This window comes from Rhea americana, unplaced genomic scaffold, assembly GCF_003343005.1.
Source record: "Rhea americana isolate MKP2758 unplaced genomic scaffold, rheAme1 scaffold_218, whole genome shotgun sequence".
In the NCBI taxonomy this organism is placed as follows: Eukaryota; Metazoa; Chordata; class Aves; order Rheiformes; family Rheidae; genus Rhea; species Rhea americana.
In genome coordinates this window covers 1,050,825-1,065,184 of record NW_028186321.1, presented here as the reverse complement: position 1 = coordinate 1,065,184, position 14,360 = coordinate 1,050,825, and the positions used below count along the sequence as shown (strand labels likewise).

Genomic DNA, 14,360 nt, shown 5'->3' with positions numbered 1-14,360 from the left:
AGATGGGTGCAGGCCCTCTCTTTGGGAACTACTGAAGCGTCAGACATTACAACTACATAGTATATATTTTCACAGATTCTGCCCACAATGAAAACCTTGCTGCAAAGTTTGAGGTTTTCTATTCTTTTCATTTCTTTTGGCCAATGTTATAATTGCTCTCAAGGAGTCAATCCCCCAGTTTTTGAAATCAGCTTCTACTTGAGGAAGTGATATATTTCATGTTCTTGTTACATTCTAAAATGATTTTCCATAGTTTTGGGCTGCAAATGTTTTGAGGCTGATATTTGGGAAATACTAACTAGATATTAGTTTGATTCGGTATGTACCATACATGTGGTATCAATGCATAATTTGTAACTGCAAATGAATAAATGCTGAATGTATTCAATATTGATTAGTAGTTTACTGAAGCACCGTGCAGTGCTTCTTGATCCCAAAGCGCATCACAGAGCTAAAGAAACATATTACCCAATTCTAAAACTTATGTTTGTGAGGAAAATGACAATTATTGACAGAATGGAAGATGGTTTGTAAAACTGTGACAGCAGCATTTTATGAGTTGAATTGTACAAAATATGTCCTTGGATGACCCTGCATCCTTAAATGTCTATATATAATGCACAAAAGGAGATATTCTGAAGTGAAGCATAGTTAGATTGAAGAATGTTTAGTCCTTACCTCTTCTTGAGTTACTTCTTGGTGCTTCTGGTGGAAGTTTTGGATCTTCCATGTTACATGAACATTCTCATGTAAATGAGGCAGCATTATAATACAAAGCTATAACTAGAACAGATAACTTCTAAAAGGTTTCTCAGTAAGGTTCCATTAGCTAGTGCTGGCACTACAGCCTCAGGATTATGCCACAGCATCCTCTCTTCCCCATGTTCTCCATATTCACTTCTAGACAGTGCATGCTCACTTCTGGATAGTTAGACCAGCTGCATCTGTCACTGGGAAATCATTGTCTTAGAGTCCTTTAAAATGCAGACTTGAGATGTAACTGATGTAAGAGGCTATACTGATAATTAATTATTCACTACTATTACTAAGTTACAATTCTGACACTCTTCACTCTATTAGATCTTTACTCTGAGTCATGGACATGATGAAGATTCTGGTGGGTTGTCAAGGTGGCTTTCCTCTCCCATTCACAAGTCAGCTTCACTACTGCTTGTTGGCATCCACCGTGATTGGAAAATACTGTCGTCTGTTCCTTGCTCAAGCTTATTATTCATTTTCTGATTTCTTGACCCTCCTTTTCATCACCCCTTGCACCTCCCTGTCTTCAGCCAAGTCCCCTCCTGAGTAAAAAACTTGCCCATAATTAGTTTTTCCCTATTTGTCCACATTTTGCTGTACCCAAAGCTGGTATTTCTAGTTCTGTTCCTGAGTTCATCTTGGCTTTATATGGTATTACTAATAAGATTACCTAGGTATTGCTGACCTTGTGAGTTCTACTCCCCTCAAGATTCTGAGTGCTCCCTTCTGTTATCTGGTTCATGCTTGTTAGATATTGCTTACTTGGCATATTTTCTAAGATGTGTTATTTTACACTAGTCTTGGTTCCTCTATCTATTTTCAGCTAAGTACACTGTACCTCTGTCCCACTGAGCACTTTCTTATCTTATATGCAGGCAGTCCATATAGCAGAGCAAGGCTCACCCTGTGACATGGTTTTTCTTTTTTGTGCTTAGACAGCATCCTGTTCTCCCATAGCTACTTATTCACAAATCATTAGCCTTGACATGTTCTTTAAACAGTTTCCTGGCTTCCTACAGAGTCCTTGTGTTGTTACTGGGCTCGGTGCTGCTCTTGCTCACAGACACACTGAGTTGGAGAGAGCCTCCAGCACAAAACTACTGAACGTGAGACGCTTGCCTTGTCAAGCTGGTAGGCAGAACAGAAGGCAGTGTTACGAATCTCACACTCAGTATGTAAGCCTAGGCTTGTCTGAAGTCTGTGTGTGTGAGTGTGCACATGTGTATGTGCAACAGAGAAGAATGAATGAATGTGAATGTGAGAGAATGTAAGAGTTTACTCTCTGGTTTTCTGAATGCATATTTGTAGTGTGTAGTATATCTTGCCAAGAGTATGAATTATTTATGGACTGAAACATGTGCTATGAGGCAGATAATTACAGTGTATTTTATATATGATAGAGGCAAACTACCCCCAAGGGGTTTGGTTGCATCCATTACCGCTGCTCATATTTTTGTCTTTAAAGTTTAAGAAGATGGAGCTGAGAACTCAGATAGTTCTTCCCAAGCTAAGCACAGTGCATGCAGACATTATCTTGCAGGTGACCTTAGCTTTTGCCTGAAAGAACTCCATTCTCAAGGGAAAGACTAGTTCATCCTGTAAAATACAGCACAGACGCTCAGGCCTTGTCTTTTATGCTCAGCAGAGTCAGCCAATTGTTTTAAATTACTTATGGTGCCTTTGTGATACAGTCTTAACTACGCTGTTGGGAATGAATAAGGATCATCAATATAATGTACAGGATTTAGTGTACGGGGAGTGAGAGATGAAGTGGAGTGACCTTACATTAAAAAGCCATAGAATGGACTCAGTGCATTAATATTATGGGTATTTTATGAGCTCCCTGTGGTTTGGTTGGAAGATGTAGTATTCAAAGTCTTAGTGTTGATATTAGTGAATTTTACTGCATTATATTATGGATCCTGAAAACATTGACGGTTTCTAAGTTTCTAGTCTTCCATATAGGTTTCTAGTTCTGAAAGTATTAGTTTTCTAAGTAAGTAGAAAATTAAATTCAAATAGCAAGTCTGAAAGAGCATCAATGTTTTTCTAGTCTATCCTTAAAAAGAAAAAAAAAGTGAAGAAGATTTTGGAGTCTCCCAAGAAAATCCAGTCCATTATTTAACTGCATTCATAGTTATAAATTTTTTAATTCATATCTAACCTAAATTTTCTTTACTGACAGCGAAGTTGATTTTATGTATGTCCTTACCAAAGGGAACATTGAATAATTGAACACCATTCTCTTCATAACATCATACTATATTCTGGCATCATCCCCTCAAGTTCTGTGTATTCCTTAAAACTTTTCTTACTGGTTATGATCTCTAAAAATTTTGTGTATTATTCTTTATGCTCTTTCCAGTTCATCTGGATTTCTCCTAAGGTATGTCCAAAATTGAACCAAGTTCTTCAGCTGAGGCTTTACTGTAGCCAGGTAGAAAGGAATAGTTACCTACCATCTCATGCGTAYTTCACCCCTGTTAAAACATTGCAGAATAGAATTTTTCATTTCTGTGGTAGCCAAACGTTATAGTTAATGAGCCACCATAACTCAAACATAAATCCTATAGTATTTCTGTCTAAACAATTATTCTACATTTTGTGTGTGTGTATTTGTTCCCCATAAGTGCAATACCTTGCACATCTCTTTATCAAATTTCATTTTGATAGAATCATAGAATCAGTGAGGTTGCAAGGGACCTCTGGAGATCATCTAGTCCAACCTCACTGCTCAGCTGGGTCACCTAGAGCATGTTAGACAGGGCTGCATCCAAGCGGGCCTTGAAGATCTCCAGAGAAGGAGACTCCACAACCTCTCTGGGCAACCTGGTCCAGTGCTCCGTCACTCTCACAGGGAAGAAATTCCCCCTCATGGTCAGGCAGAACTGCCTGTGCTTCAGTTTTTGCCCATTGCCTCTTGTCCTGTCACATGGGACAACTGAAAAGAGTTTGTCCCCGTCCCCTTGACACCCTCCCTTCAGGTACTTGTACACATTGATCAGATCCCCCCTCAGTCTTCTCTTCCCCAGGCTGAAGAGGCCCAGCTCTCACAGCTGTTCCTCGTAGGGCAGATGCTCCAGCCCTCTGATCATCTTCATAGCCCTATGCTGGACTCTTTCCATTAGTTCCAGGTCTTTCTTGTACTGGGGAGCCCAGGACTGGACACAGGACTCGAGATGAGGCCTCCCCAGGGCTGAGTAGAGGGGCAGGATCACCTCCCTTGACCTGCTGGCAATGCTCTTCCTAATGCACCCCAGGAGACCATTGGCCTTCTTGGCCACAAGGGCACATTGCTGGCTCACGGTCAGTCTGTCACCCACCAGCACTCCCAGGTCCTTCTCTGCAGAGCTGCTCTCCAGCAGGTCAGCCCCCAGCTTGTACTGGTGCCTGTTGTTMTTTTTCCCTAGGTGCAGGACCCTGCACTTGCCCTTGTTGAACCTCAGCAGGTTCTTCTCTGCCCAGCTCTCCAGCCTGTCCWGGTCTCTCTGAATGGCAGCACAGCCCTCAGGTGTGTCAGCCACTCCCCCAGCTTGGTATCATCAGCAAACTTGCTGAGGAGGCACTCTGTCCCCTCATCCAGGTCATTGATGAAGAAGTTGAACAGGATGGGGCCCACTACTGAGCCCTGGGGGATGCCACTAGCCACAGGCCTCCAAGTAGACTCCACACCACTGGTGGCGACCCTCTGAGCTCTGCCTTTCAGCCAGTTCTCAATCCATCTCACTGTCCACACATCTAACTCACACTTGCTGAGCTTGCCTAGGAGGATGTTATGGGAGACAGTGTCCAAAGCCTTGCTGAAGTCAAGGTACACAACGTCCACTGCTCTGCCCTCATCTACCCAGCCAGTCATTCCATCATAGAAGGCGATCAGGTTGGTTAAGCAGGATTTCCCCTTGGTGAATCCATGCTGGCTGCTCCTGATCACCACCACCTTCTCCTCCATATGCCTGGAGATGACATCCAGAATGAGCTGTTCCATCCCCTTTCCAGGGATGGAGGTGAGGCTGACCAGCCTATAGTGGCGTGGGTCCTCCTTGCCCTTTTTGAAGACTGGAGTGACACTGGCTCACTGTCCTCAGGCACCTCTCCAGTTCTCCAGGACCTTTCAAAGGTGATGGAGAGCAGCCTGGCAACAACATCCGCCAGCTCCCTCAGTACCCGTGGGTGCATCCCCTCTGGGCCCATGGATTTGTGGATGTCTAGCCTGCCTAGAAGGTCTCTAATCCTATCCTCCTCAACCAAAGGAAAGTCTTCCCTTCGCCAGACTTTCTCCCTCGTGTCCAGGCTGCAGGATTCATGGGGGCTGCCCTTAGCAGTGAAGACTGAAGCAAAGAAGGCATTCAGTAATTCTGCCTTCTCGCTATCCCTTGTCACTAGGGTCCCTGCCCCATTCAGGGGCCCACATTTTCCCTAGTCCTCCTCTTGCTGCTGATGTATTTGAAGAAGCCCTTCCTGTTGTCCTTGGCATCCCTTGCCAGACTCAATTCCAGCTGGGCCTTAGCCTTCCTCGCCGCATCTCTGCATACTCTGACTGCATTCCTATAATTCTCCCAAGCAGCCTGTCCCCTCTTCCACAGTCTGTGTATTTTCTTCTTTGGTCTGAATTTGGCCAAGAGCTCCTTGCTCACCCATGCAGGTCTCCTGCCCCTTTTRCTGCACTTCTCACTCATGGRGATGCACCGCTCTTGAGCTTGRAGGRAGTGATGTTTGAATACTAGCCAGCTCTCCTGGACCCCCCTTYCCTCTAGGGCCYTAACCCAYGAGATTCCTCCAAGCAGGTCTCTGAAGAGCCCAAAGTCTGCTCTCCTGRAGTCCAGGGTTGCARTCMTGCTTGTTGCCTTACTTCTTTCCTGCCGGATCCTGAACTCCACCACCTCGTGGTCACTGCAGCCAAGGCTGCCCCCAACCTTCACATCTCTAACCAGTCCCTCTGTGTTGGTAAGGACAAGGTCCAGCAGGACACCCTTCCTCGTAGGCTGCACCACCATTTGTGACAAGCAGTTACCATCAGCGCATTGCAGGAGCCTCCTGGACTGCTTGTGCCTTGCTGTGTAGTCCCTCCAGCAGATGTCGGGGTGGTTGAAGTCCCCCATGAGAACCAGGGCCTGTGATCTTGAGGCTACCTCCAGCTGTCTATAGAAGGCCTCATCAACTTTCTCTTCCTGGTCAGGTGGCCTGTAGTAGACACCCACAGCAGTGTCCCCCATGCTAGCCTGCCCTTTGACCTTTACCCATAAGCTCTCAACAGCCTCCTCCTCCTCCACCCCTAGGCAGAGCTCGATGCATTCCAGTTGCTCTCTCACATAAAGAGCAACTCCACCACCTCGCCTTCCTGGCCTGCCTCTCCTAAAAAGCACATAGCCATCCATGGCAGCGTTGCAGTCATGAGAGCTATCCCACCATGTCTCTGTGATTGCAATGAGATCATGGCCCTGCAACCGCACACACATCTCCAGCTCCTCCTGTTTCTTCCCCATGCTGTGTGCGTTGGTGTACAGGCATTTCAAAAGGTGGTCATGCCTACAGGTTTCCCAGGAAGGGTGTACTGGGGTCCCCCATAGCCATGTCCCAAACGCACTTCCCCAGCTGCATACACCTGTTGGAGGCCCCACAACCCAACTTGTGTTTGTTGTCTACCCTGTCTGTATGACACCCCCTCTTCCCCCTCCTATCTAGTTTAAATTTTGTTGACTGGCTCATTAGCACTATTACCATTGTATCAATATTGTACCTATATTTTTAACTCTGATTTGTGTCATGACTTTCTATTTGTAACTTTTTTTTTTTTTTTTTTTTTTTTACTTTCCTTTCCTTCATCTGTAGATTTTACAGTGCAGCTCCTATTTCATTGCCCAGTGAATTAAATATTATTAATGGAAACATTAACTTGGGTCCAGAATTGGTCTGTGTAGATTTCTGCATTTTGGCAGGAACTAAACAGACCATTCTGCCCACACATCAAGCTGGAAAAAAGTGATATGACTCTGACCTCAAGTATTGGATGTATTATTTAGGTTTGGCATGGAGAATATTTTCCTCAGCCCAATATTTCAACAAAGTGAATTCAGACCTGTATTGACTTGTTTTCTTAAATTGTGTATCTGATAAGGATTTCAGGTAGAACAAATTTCATCTCATAGGGTGCTACTAACCTAGTTGTACTAGAAGAAGGATGCTCTGATTTATCCATCATATTCTAGCTATATAGAAATGATCATGAGCTTCCCAAGGGCTCATATCTGCACAGCCTGAGACAAAGCATAAATATGGGTGCATGACCTGTAAGTCAGTTCCAAAGAATAGCAAGAGACATGTGAGTCAAGATGTTAACTATATTGAAGCTATGTGTATTGAATAGAGTGGAAGGGACCTGACATGATTCACAGTACGTTTTCAGAACTGGTTTCTCTGGGAGTTGTTATGTTAGGGGGAACTAAATTTAGAGAGACAGTACGGCATGCAACATCAAACTTGTTCATGCCCCCAGATCAGTACCTTTGTTTTTGCTGTCAGCACAAGCACTTACATACAAAAGAAGGAGAATAAAATATAATCTTACCTCTGGCTAGATCTTCAGTGGATGTTTGTTAGAGTAGCTCTAGTAAAGTCAATGGAGCTACTCAACATACCAGACTATTCTAGTAGCTAAGTGGTGGATTTGCAAATATATGTTGCTCTTCATAGTTCAAACACAGCTTGCATACCTGTCTGGGACTTTTTAGGGACTGGGAGTGGTATAGGGATTGATGGTATAATCTCTGTCCTTGGCTGTGGAAGGAAGAAACCACACAGGGTTGCTAAAGCCAACAGCAGTAGATTGTCTTTGAACCCCACTCCACTGAACACTTATTTCATGTAAGCTTTTTTTTTTTTTTTCTTTCAGCTCTCTAGTCTTTGTGTTAAGTCATTTAGGCTCTAAGCAATATCGATGTTTTCTTACTTTTGTCATAAAATCAGGAGAGTTGGATATCCTATATTTAGTGCTCTTTTGTATTGTCAGATTGGAAAAGGTTCCCCCCCCCAAAAAAAAAAAATCCAGCAAATTATCTTCAATAAATAAAAGACTGTTTTTAAAACTAATACAGACATTTAGAAGTCATTTATATAGATGTATATACATTTATAAGTATGTAAATACAAATCATCTTATTTTCTTGGTAGACCTCTTGAGTTCAAGATGCCAGAATTTATTTCAAATTAAATAGTTTTAATTGGATACGTCTTACCCGTTAATTAACTTGAATTGTATCCCTACTTATATTTAGAAACTGACAAATATTACAGAATCATTATTCTAAATAATTGTACTATAATTTAAAACGATAGTGAAGCCTAAACCCCCTTATAGCAGACCTTCAAAAATAGCTATATAACAAATATTTGATCCCAGTTTCATTGAGGAACACTAACCTAAAAATGTGTTGCTGCATTCACGTAGCAACTAATATAGGAAGCGATTATAATGTTTAGGTGTGGGTAATACTAGTATAATACAGTAAGAAAAAAATTTGGAGACAAAAATGTCTTGAAATACTCTAGGAATATTTTCAGGGGAGAAGATTAAACATATGCAAATGATGACTTCCTCATTAGTTCATGACATTGTTTGGAATTGCATGATGTCATTTATGTTGTCCCATGTACTTGTTCTATACTGTAGAGTTGGCTGATAATATTTGTGACATAGGAGTATAAGAGTCAGCACTGCATAGAATTTGCTAATGATTTGTAAAACATACATCCGCCTCTCATTTGTCACCTCCTGCTTCTGGTGCTCCTCTGAGCCAGTATGGTGTGTAAGGCCCACAAGCAATGAGCTTCAAACGCCTCACAACTGTAGGAGACATAAACGTAAAATTGTTGACAGACACTAAAACTGCAAAGTGCAATATCTTTGACCTGAAGTAAATCTAGTTTGTTCCAGTTAAGAAGAGGAAGTGTTTTTGTCATTACATTAAATGTAATTTTGTCAGACATTAAAATGTCTTTACATTTTAATAAATGCCTCTTACTAACTCTGTATGCTTTGAATCAAAATATGATGCATTTCTTTTGGAGAGAGAGCTTCCATTTTATTGAGGCACATTTCCTGGGGTTCTAGTCTGATGGTGTGGGTTAGAACATGGGGAAGAGTAATTGCCAAGCCTCAGTCCAGTGCCTCCGTTAATGGAAATTATTTCTCGTGATCCAGTGGGCATCTCTAGCTCTTACTAACTTCAAGGAGAACTGAATTCATCTCCATTTGAAAGAAAAAAGCTTGTTTCACATTAATGTACTGCATTTAATTTTATTTTAAATGATCCTTTTTAATTTAACAATGAAAGCCAATTTTAAAATTTGGCTAACAGGGACCGTGTGACTATTTTCACAGTAAACTTTTATGATTTTGCAAGTTTTTCAAGTGTCTAATCTATCAAACCTTGGTGATTCAGGTGCTTTACCCAGAAGGCATGCCCACAGAGGTCAACAGGGTAAGGAATTCTTCTGGACAATAATTCAGAAATCTGTTCTAGATGTATGGAGTTGGCAGTAACATCCCCCTTCTGCCAAGTGACTGCAAGCAGGAAATTGATGACCTCAAACACTGTGTTTTAGAAAGCACCTCTGTTGAAAATTGCAATGGAATTTATACTCCTAAGACTGTTCAGTATGTATCTACTGACAGCTGCAAACTCTTTCATTCTCCTCTCAGAGAGGGCTGTTGTGAGTCAGCTTCAAACTGACAGGAGAAGAACATGTAGTAGCAAAGGAGAGTAAGCAGTAGACTCTAGCTTTTGAACTGTAGCTGGCCCATGTCTAGTCAGCTCTCAGTACAGGTAGGATAAGTTTCTTTCTGCTTGACATTACTGTGTACACACAGGCAGCTTTTAAAATCTTGCTTGTATCTCTTTCTATTAACTCCTGCTTGTCATAAATTTATTATGTCCTTTTTGGGTATAGGAAGAGAGCATAGGTTTGGAAGGGATCTCCTAGGTTGTTCAGGCTAGTCCTCTTCCCTGGCAGACAACTGTGACATAGAATCACAATTCTTAAAGATATCCATCTCAATTTTAAATTTCTCAGGTCTTCTTGCAGTAGCTTTTTCTGTTAAAAGGCTGTTCAGAATCTCTTTCTCTGCATTTTTAATGAATGTGCTCAGTTTATAGGGAATCCTCAGTAATGTTGCTCTGCTGAGGACTGCATTCTTCAATATTGAGTTTCAGACATAACTTTCAGCCTTACAGCTGCAGATAAGGATATGTTCTTTCTGTAGAAAAGCACAGGAGCTTTAACTCAGACACTGAATAGTGTCATTTAAAATACAAGAGAAAGCTGGCAAGTGGAATTAGACTCTTCATAGTTACCAGTATTGTCAAGATTCCCCTGTTCCACATTTCTGTCAATGTCTACCAAATTTCTGTAATTCTTCCTATACCAAAGCTTGCAGAGGTAGAAAATAGAGGGCAGCCGTACATGATGTCTCTCTCTAATGTTGATGTTCTACAACCAGGAAAGCTTAGGAAACTCTATCTCATACAATTGCTTCTATTCTATTCCTTTTCCTGCTCTATTCCTATTACTAGTCTAATCTAATCTATGGTATGGGGTAGTAAATAGTGTCAAAGTTATTCAAAAGATGTTAAATCATTTAGCTATAACAGCCCACTTCCTGAAGGAAGTGTGCAATCTTGTCTGCTTTGGGGAATGCTATCCAGATTACAGAGCTGCCAACAGTAGAATGCGTCAGCTACCATGTGGTGGCATCCTACCCGCCGTCATTCCTGGGGGGTTCTCGGGCAGATACAAGGAACAGACTGCAGTCAGTACAGCAGTTTGGACTGTTTGTGGTCAGCTGGAGAATGCAGGACCCCCTGAACAGTACAGTTCTGCTATATTGTTCATAAATAGAAGATCTAGTGGTGACCATTGCAAATCATGGCCAACTAGAGAGAGCTATGTGTTTTTTTTGATGAATGAATATTCAACACCCATTGGAAGCCTCTTGATTTCCCTGTACCATCTCCTTCTGAAACATAGACAACTATCTACCTTTGGGTATTCAAAATGTTGGAGAGGGCCCAAACTAAAATGCTGATTTTACGTATCCTGAGTGATTGTAGTGTATGGATCCAAATTGTTTATGAAACTTTGTAGTTCATATTTTCTGAGTTAAACACATCCATGTAGAGCATATGTCTTTAACTTACAGTTTTCACTACTGGCTGTCCTTTCTATGGTAACATGCATCTGATTTTGTTGCTTTTCTTACCTAGATGCTTTCGCTGGAGGGATCATTGGTCTCATTTTCGCTTATATTTGCTACAGACAACACTATCCTCCTTTGGGTAATACAGCTTGTCATAAATCTTATGTCAGCCTGCTAGATCAGAATTCAATGAAGAAAGAAGAGAGACCTACAGCAGATAATGCTACTGGCCTGCCTCTAGAGGGAATAACTGAAGGACCAGTATGACTTTCAGAAATGTGCAGAATGAACTTTTAGCCTTCTCACATTTCCTCCAAACCAGTCTTTTAACATGATGTTTCCTACTATAAATTTGGTCTGTGCTTTTTCTTTGGTTTCTTTCCTTTACAAACAAAAATGAAATATTTTATTTTTAATGCTGTAACATCCTCATGCTTTTGAAGTTAAATTTTCAGTTCATATTGACTTACCGAATTGTCTGTTTTCCATCTGCTGCAAAAAGATGGATTATCTGGGAGAGAGGAAAGACCATTAAGAAAAAAATTCCACTTGGAATTGGTTAAAAGAATTTTTAGGAGGCTATGGTTTGAAGATATAGTAGATCTGGAAACAGATTTTATGAAGTATAGAGTATCTCCTAGAAAGTTCTGGTTATCTTCAGCACTCATTGATTTTGATGCATGGTGAGTACCCACAGCACTTTTCATCAGATGTTCAGCGTTTGTTATAGCTAGCCATTTCTTTATGTAATTTGGTAAGTAAGGGTAGCATCCTTATGTTTATTTTGTTGTCTTCTAACATAATAAATCTGCACATACTATGAGAACTTTGTGTTAATCATCAAGTTTTGGCAGGATCATTCTGAGCTACTAACGGTCAAGCAGCTGAAAGATATTAGGGGTTAAGAGTTTGTAACAGCTAGTCACATTAGTAATTCCACAGTATAATGCTGACATTCAAGAAATTCAAAACTATTAAAATTATCAGTTTGCAATAATGTATGTTCCTAAGATGGGTTAGAAACCTGGCATTAGAACGTTAGTAATTTTTTGAGAGCTCTTGCAGTAATTCCCATCAAAACAAAATGAAAGTAGACAACACCCATGACATTCAACAAGCCGAATTCTTTAAAACAATTAAAAAACAAATCCTAAAAATATGAACATGAAGAAACACAATGTTTTCTGTGAATCTCAGTGTGCCACATTCATTCTTGTGTCGTGACTCACTGCAGCATTGGTGATCTTACAAAATGCAAAAGATTTTCATTTGTGACTTTGAGTGCACAAACATGAATGCTTATGGTGTTTTACAGCACTGTAACATTTCCAGAGGAATGCTGGAAACAGTGTTCTGTTAGACCCATCCCACATTTTCAACTCATCATCTTCTTGAGCGTGGTTTTTGCAAAGGTTATCCTGGGACCTGTATCGAAACTTGCCTGAATCAAAACACTGTTGGTATGGAGAAGATTACTAAGTGTATGAGCAATCTACTTTAGTGAATTTATTATTGTTAGGATTCTGTTATATATGCGCTGTGCAGTATACATCACATTCCTGTGAAATGATGTACCTTTGGATGGCAGAATGTCAGTTTCCATAATTTCTTTTCTTAGGTATCTTATGAAAGTTCAGGTAAGTGGTCTAGACCACATCTTGACAGTTGAATAATTTTTGGGTGGAGCTGCTGATTAAAATGATCAAGACAGTGTTGATCAACAACCATTATATGGTGCTTTAGACTGGCGGAGACTGCTGCCATAGTTATAATTTATGTGTTCCTATTGGAGTATGTATCAGCCTCGTAGACATCTTGTGATTCAAACAGCTCAGTGTCTTTAAGTAATGCTTGTCATTTACTTACGCCAGAGGTAAGTTCTGTAGATTTTTTTTTGAGAAGAGCTATTTCCTGATTGGCAAAATTTGAATTTTTATAGCGAGTAAGTAAGTTAGGATCCCTTTAAAAATAAACTGAAATAATTGTGTATAAGAGAGTGCAGTCATACTAGGTGTAAACCTATATGATATTTGGAAATAAATATAAATAGGAAATGACTTTAAGGAACGAAATGCAGTAAGCATGAACCCAGTAGGGTTCTATAGAAATTAGGCCTGATCTACTTGTGAAATTCATACCAGAGGTAGGATTTTTTGCTGACATAGTTAAAGTATTCTGAGCTCTAAAGCAAAGTCAGTTTCCCAAACCTAAATGTGTTTTTGCTGGTGTGCACATGTTAGTTTATGAAACTAGCATAAGCAAAGCAAAGTTATGCAGGCATTGCATTTGCATTGGATTTGACAGAACATTTACTGGTGAAACTGAGGTCTTATTCTAGAAATCCACACACTTTAGTGGAGGTTTAATCTTTCTATAAAGTTTTTAAACCATCCTACAGAATTCTGTAACAGGGATATCATTTTCTATTACTTCATATGGGAGGCTTAAAAAAGCCCTAGACTAAGGGTATCATGTCTTTACATTGTGTAGGCCTTTTCATTAGCTTTTTGTTTCAGCAGAAACCCTAGTCTTCCAGGTTATATGCAAATGTCAAAAAATCTTAAATCAAAATTAGAAGTTTATTACTGATGCATAGCGCATTTTGCATGTTTTTATATAGATCTGGATTATTCTCAAAATTGAGCAGGGCCTCCTAACTGTGCTGTATACATTTCCTGTATTTTAATGGCTTTTGATACAAATAAGCTATCGTCATTGGGATGGGGAATGCTTATGCAGCCCTTAATTGAGCATTGGCTCTTAAAAGATTGAAATATGAAATGTAATGCAGCATAAACAGTTATACTGCAAGATGAATTGAACTTTGCAAAAAAGTAAAGAAAGATGTATTTTAATGGGAATAATTAAATTAAAAGTCATAAAGTAGACCATGTAAAAGCTTTGATTAAAATGTAATTAAAATTGTGAAAGTCATAATGAAGTGAAACTTTTAGTGGCATCTGCAGACACTGTAATTACCAGTGCAAAGTCACTGTGGGGAAGGCATTTTTGTGGATCAATGTATTTTAATCTCATGCTCTCTCAGTGTGAAGGAAATGTAATATTGTAATGCACCAATAAAACAACACATGAATGTGGGTTTGTACATCTGTGTGTTATCATTTTTTTGATAAGAATAAAAGTTATCAAGATAGTTTCATTAGTAAATCACATGGAGTGTTACAAAAACAAGCCTAGAGTAACTTGTATCATTTATGAACAAAGGCAGTTCCAAAAGTCATTACTGTTACTGAAGGATGGAACAGCTTTCCTCATTTAAACAAAGTACACTGTCCAACTTACTTTCATCCAGGAAAATGTGCAGTCTAAGTCCTTAAGGCTGAAATTATGAAATATTCAACCAAATAAACTGCAACAAGTCTCTTTGCTTATCAAGTTCTGTATCATA

General features: G+C 40.2%; 1 protein-coding gene across 2 annotated transcripts in view; it reads left to right on the top strand.

Moving 5' to 3' along the window:
- The window catches only part of PLPP4 (phospholipid phosphatase 4), a 73,117-nt gene extending 59,058 nt beyond the window's left edge, over nucleotides 1–14,059 (top strand). For both annotated transcript variants that reach the window (XM_085305274.1, XM_085305273.1), the window contains one exon: nucleotides 11,019–14,059. In XM_085305274.1, the coding sequence (XP_085161400.1) occupies nucleotides 11,019–11,218 (200 nt within the window). In that variant the 3' untranslated portion in view covers nucleotides 11,219–14,059. The remainder of the gene's footprint in view (nucleotides 1–11,018) is intronic.
- The last annotated feature ends 301 nt before the right edge of the window (nucleotides 14,060–14,360 follow it).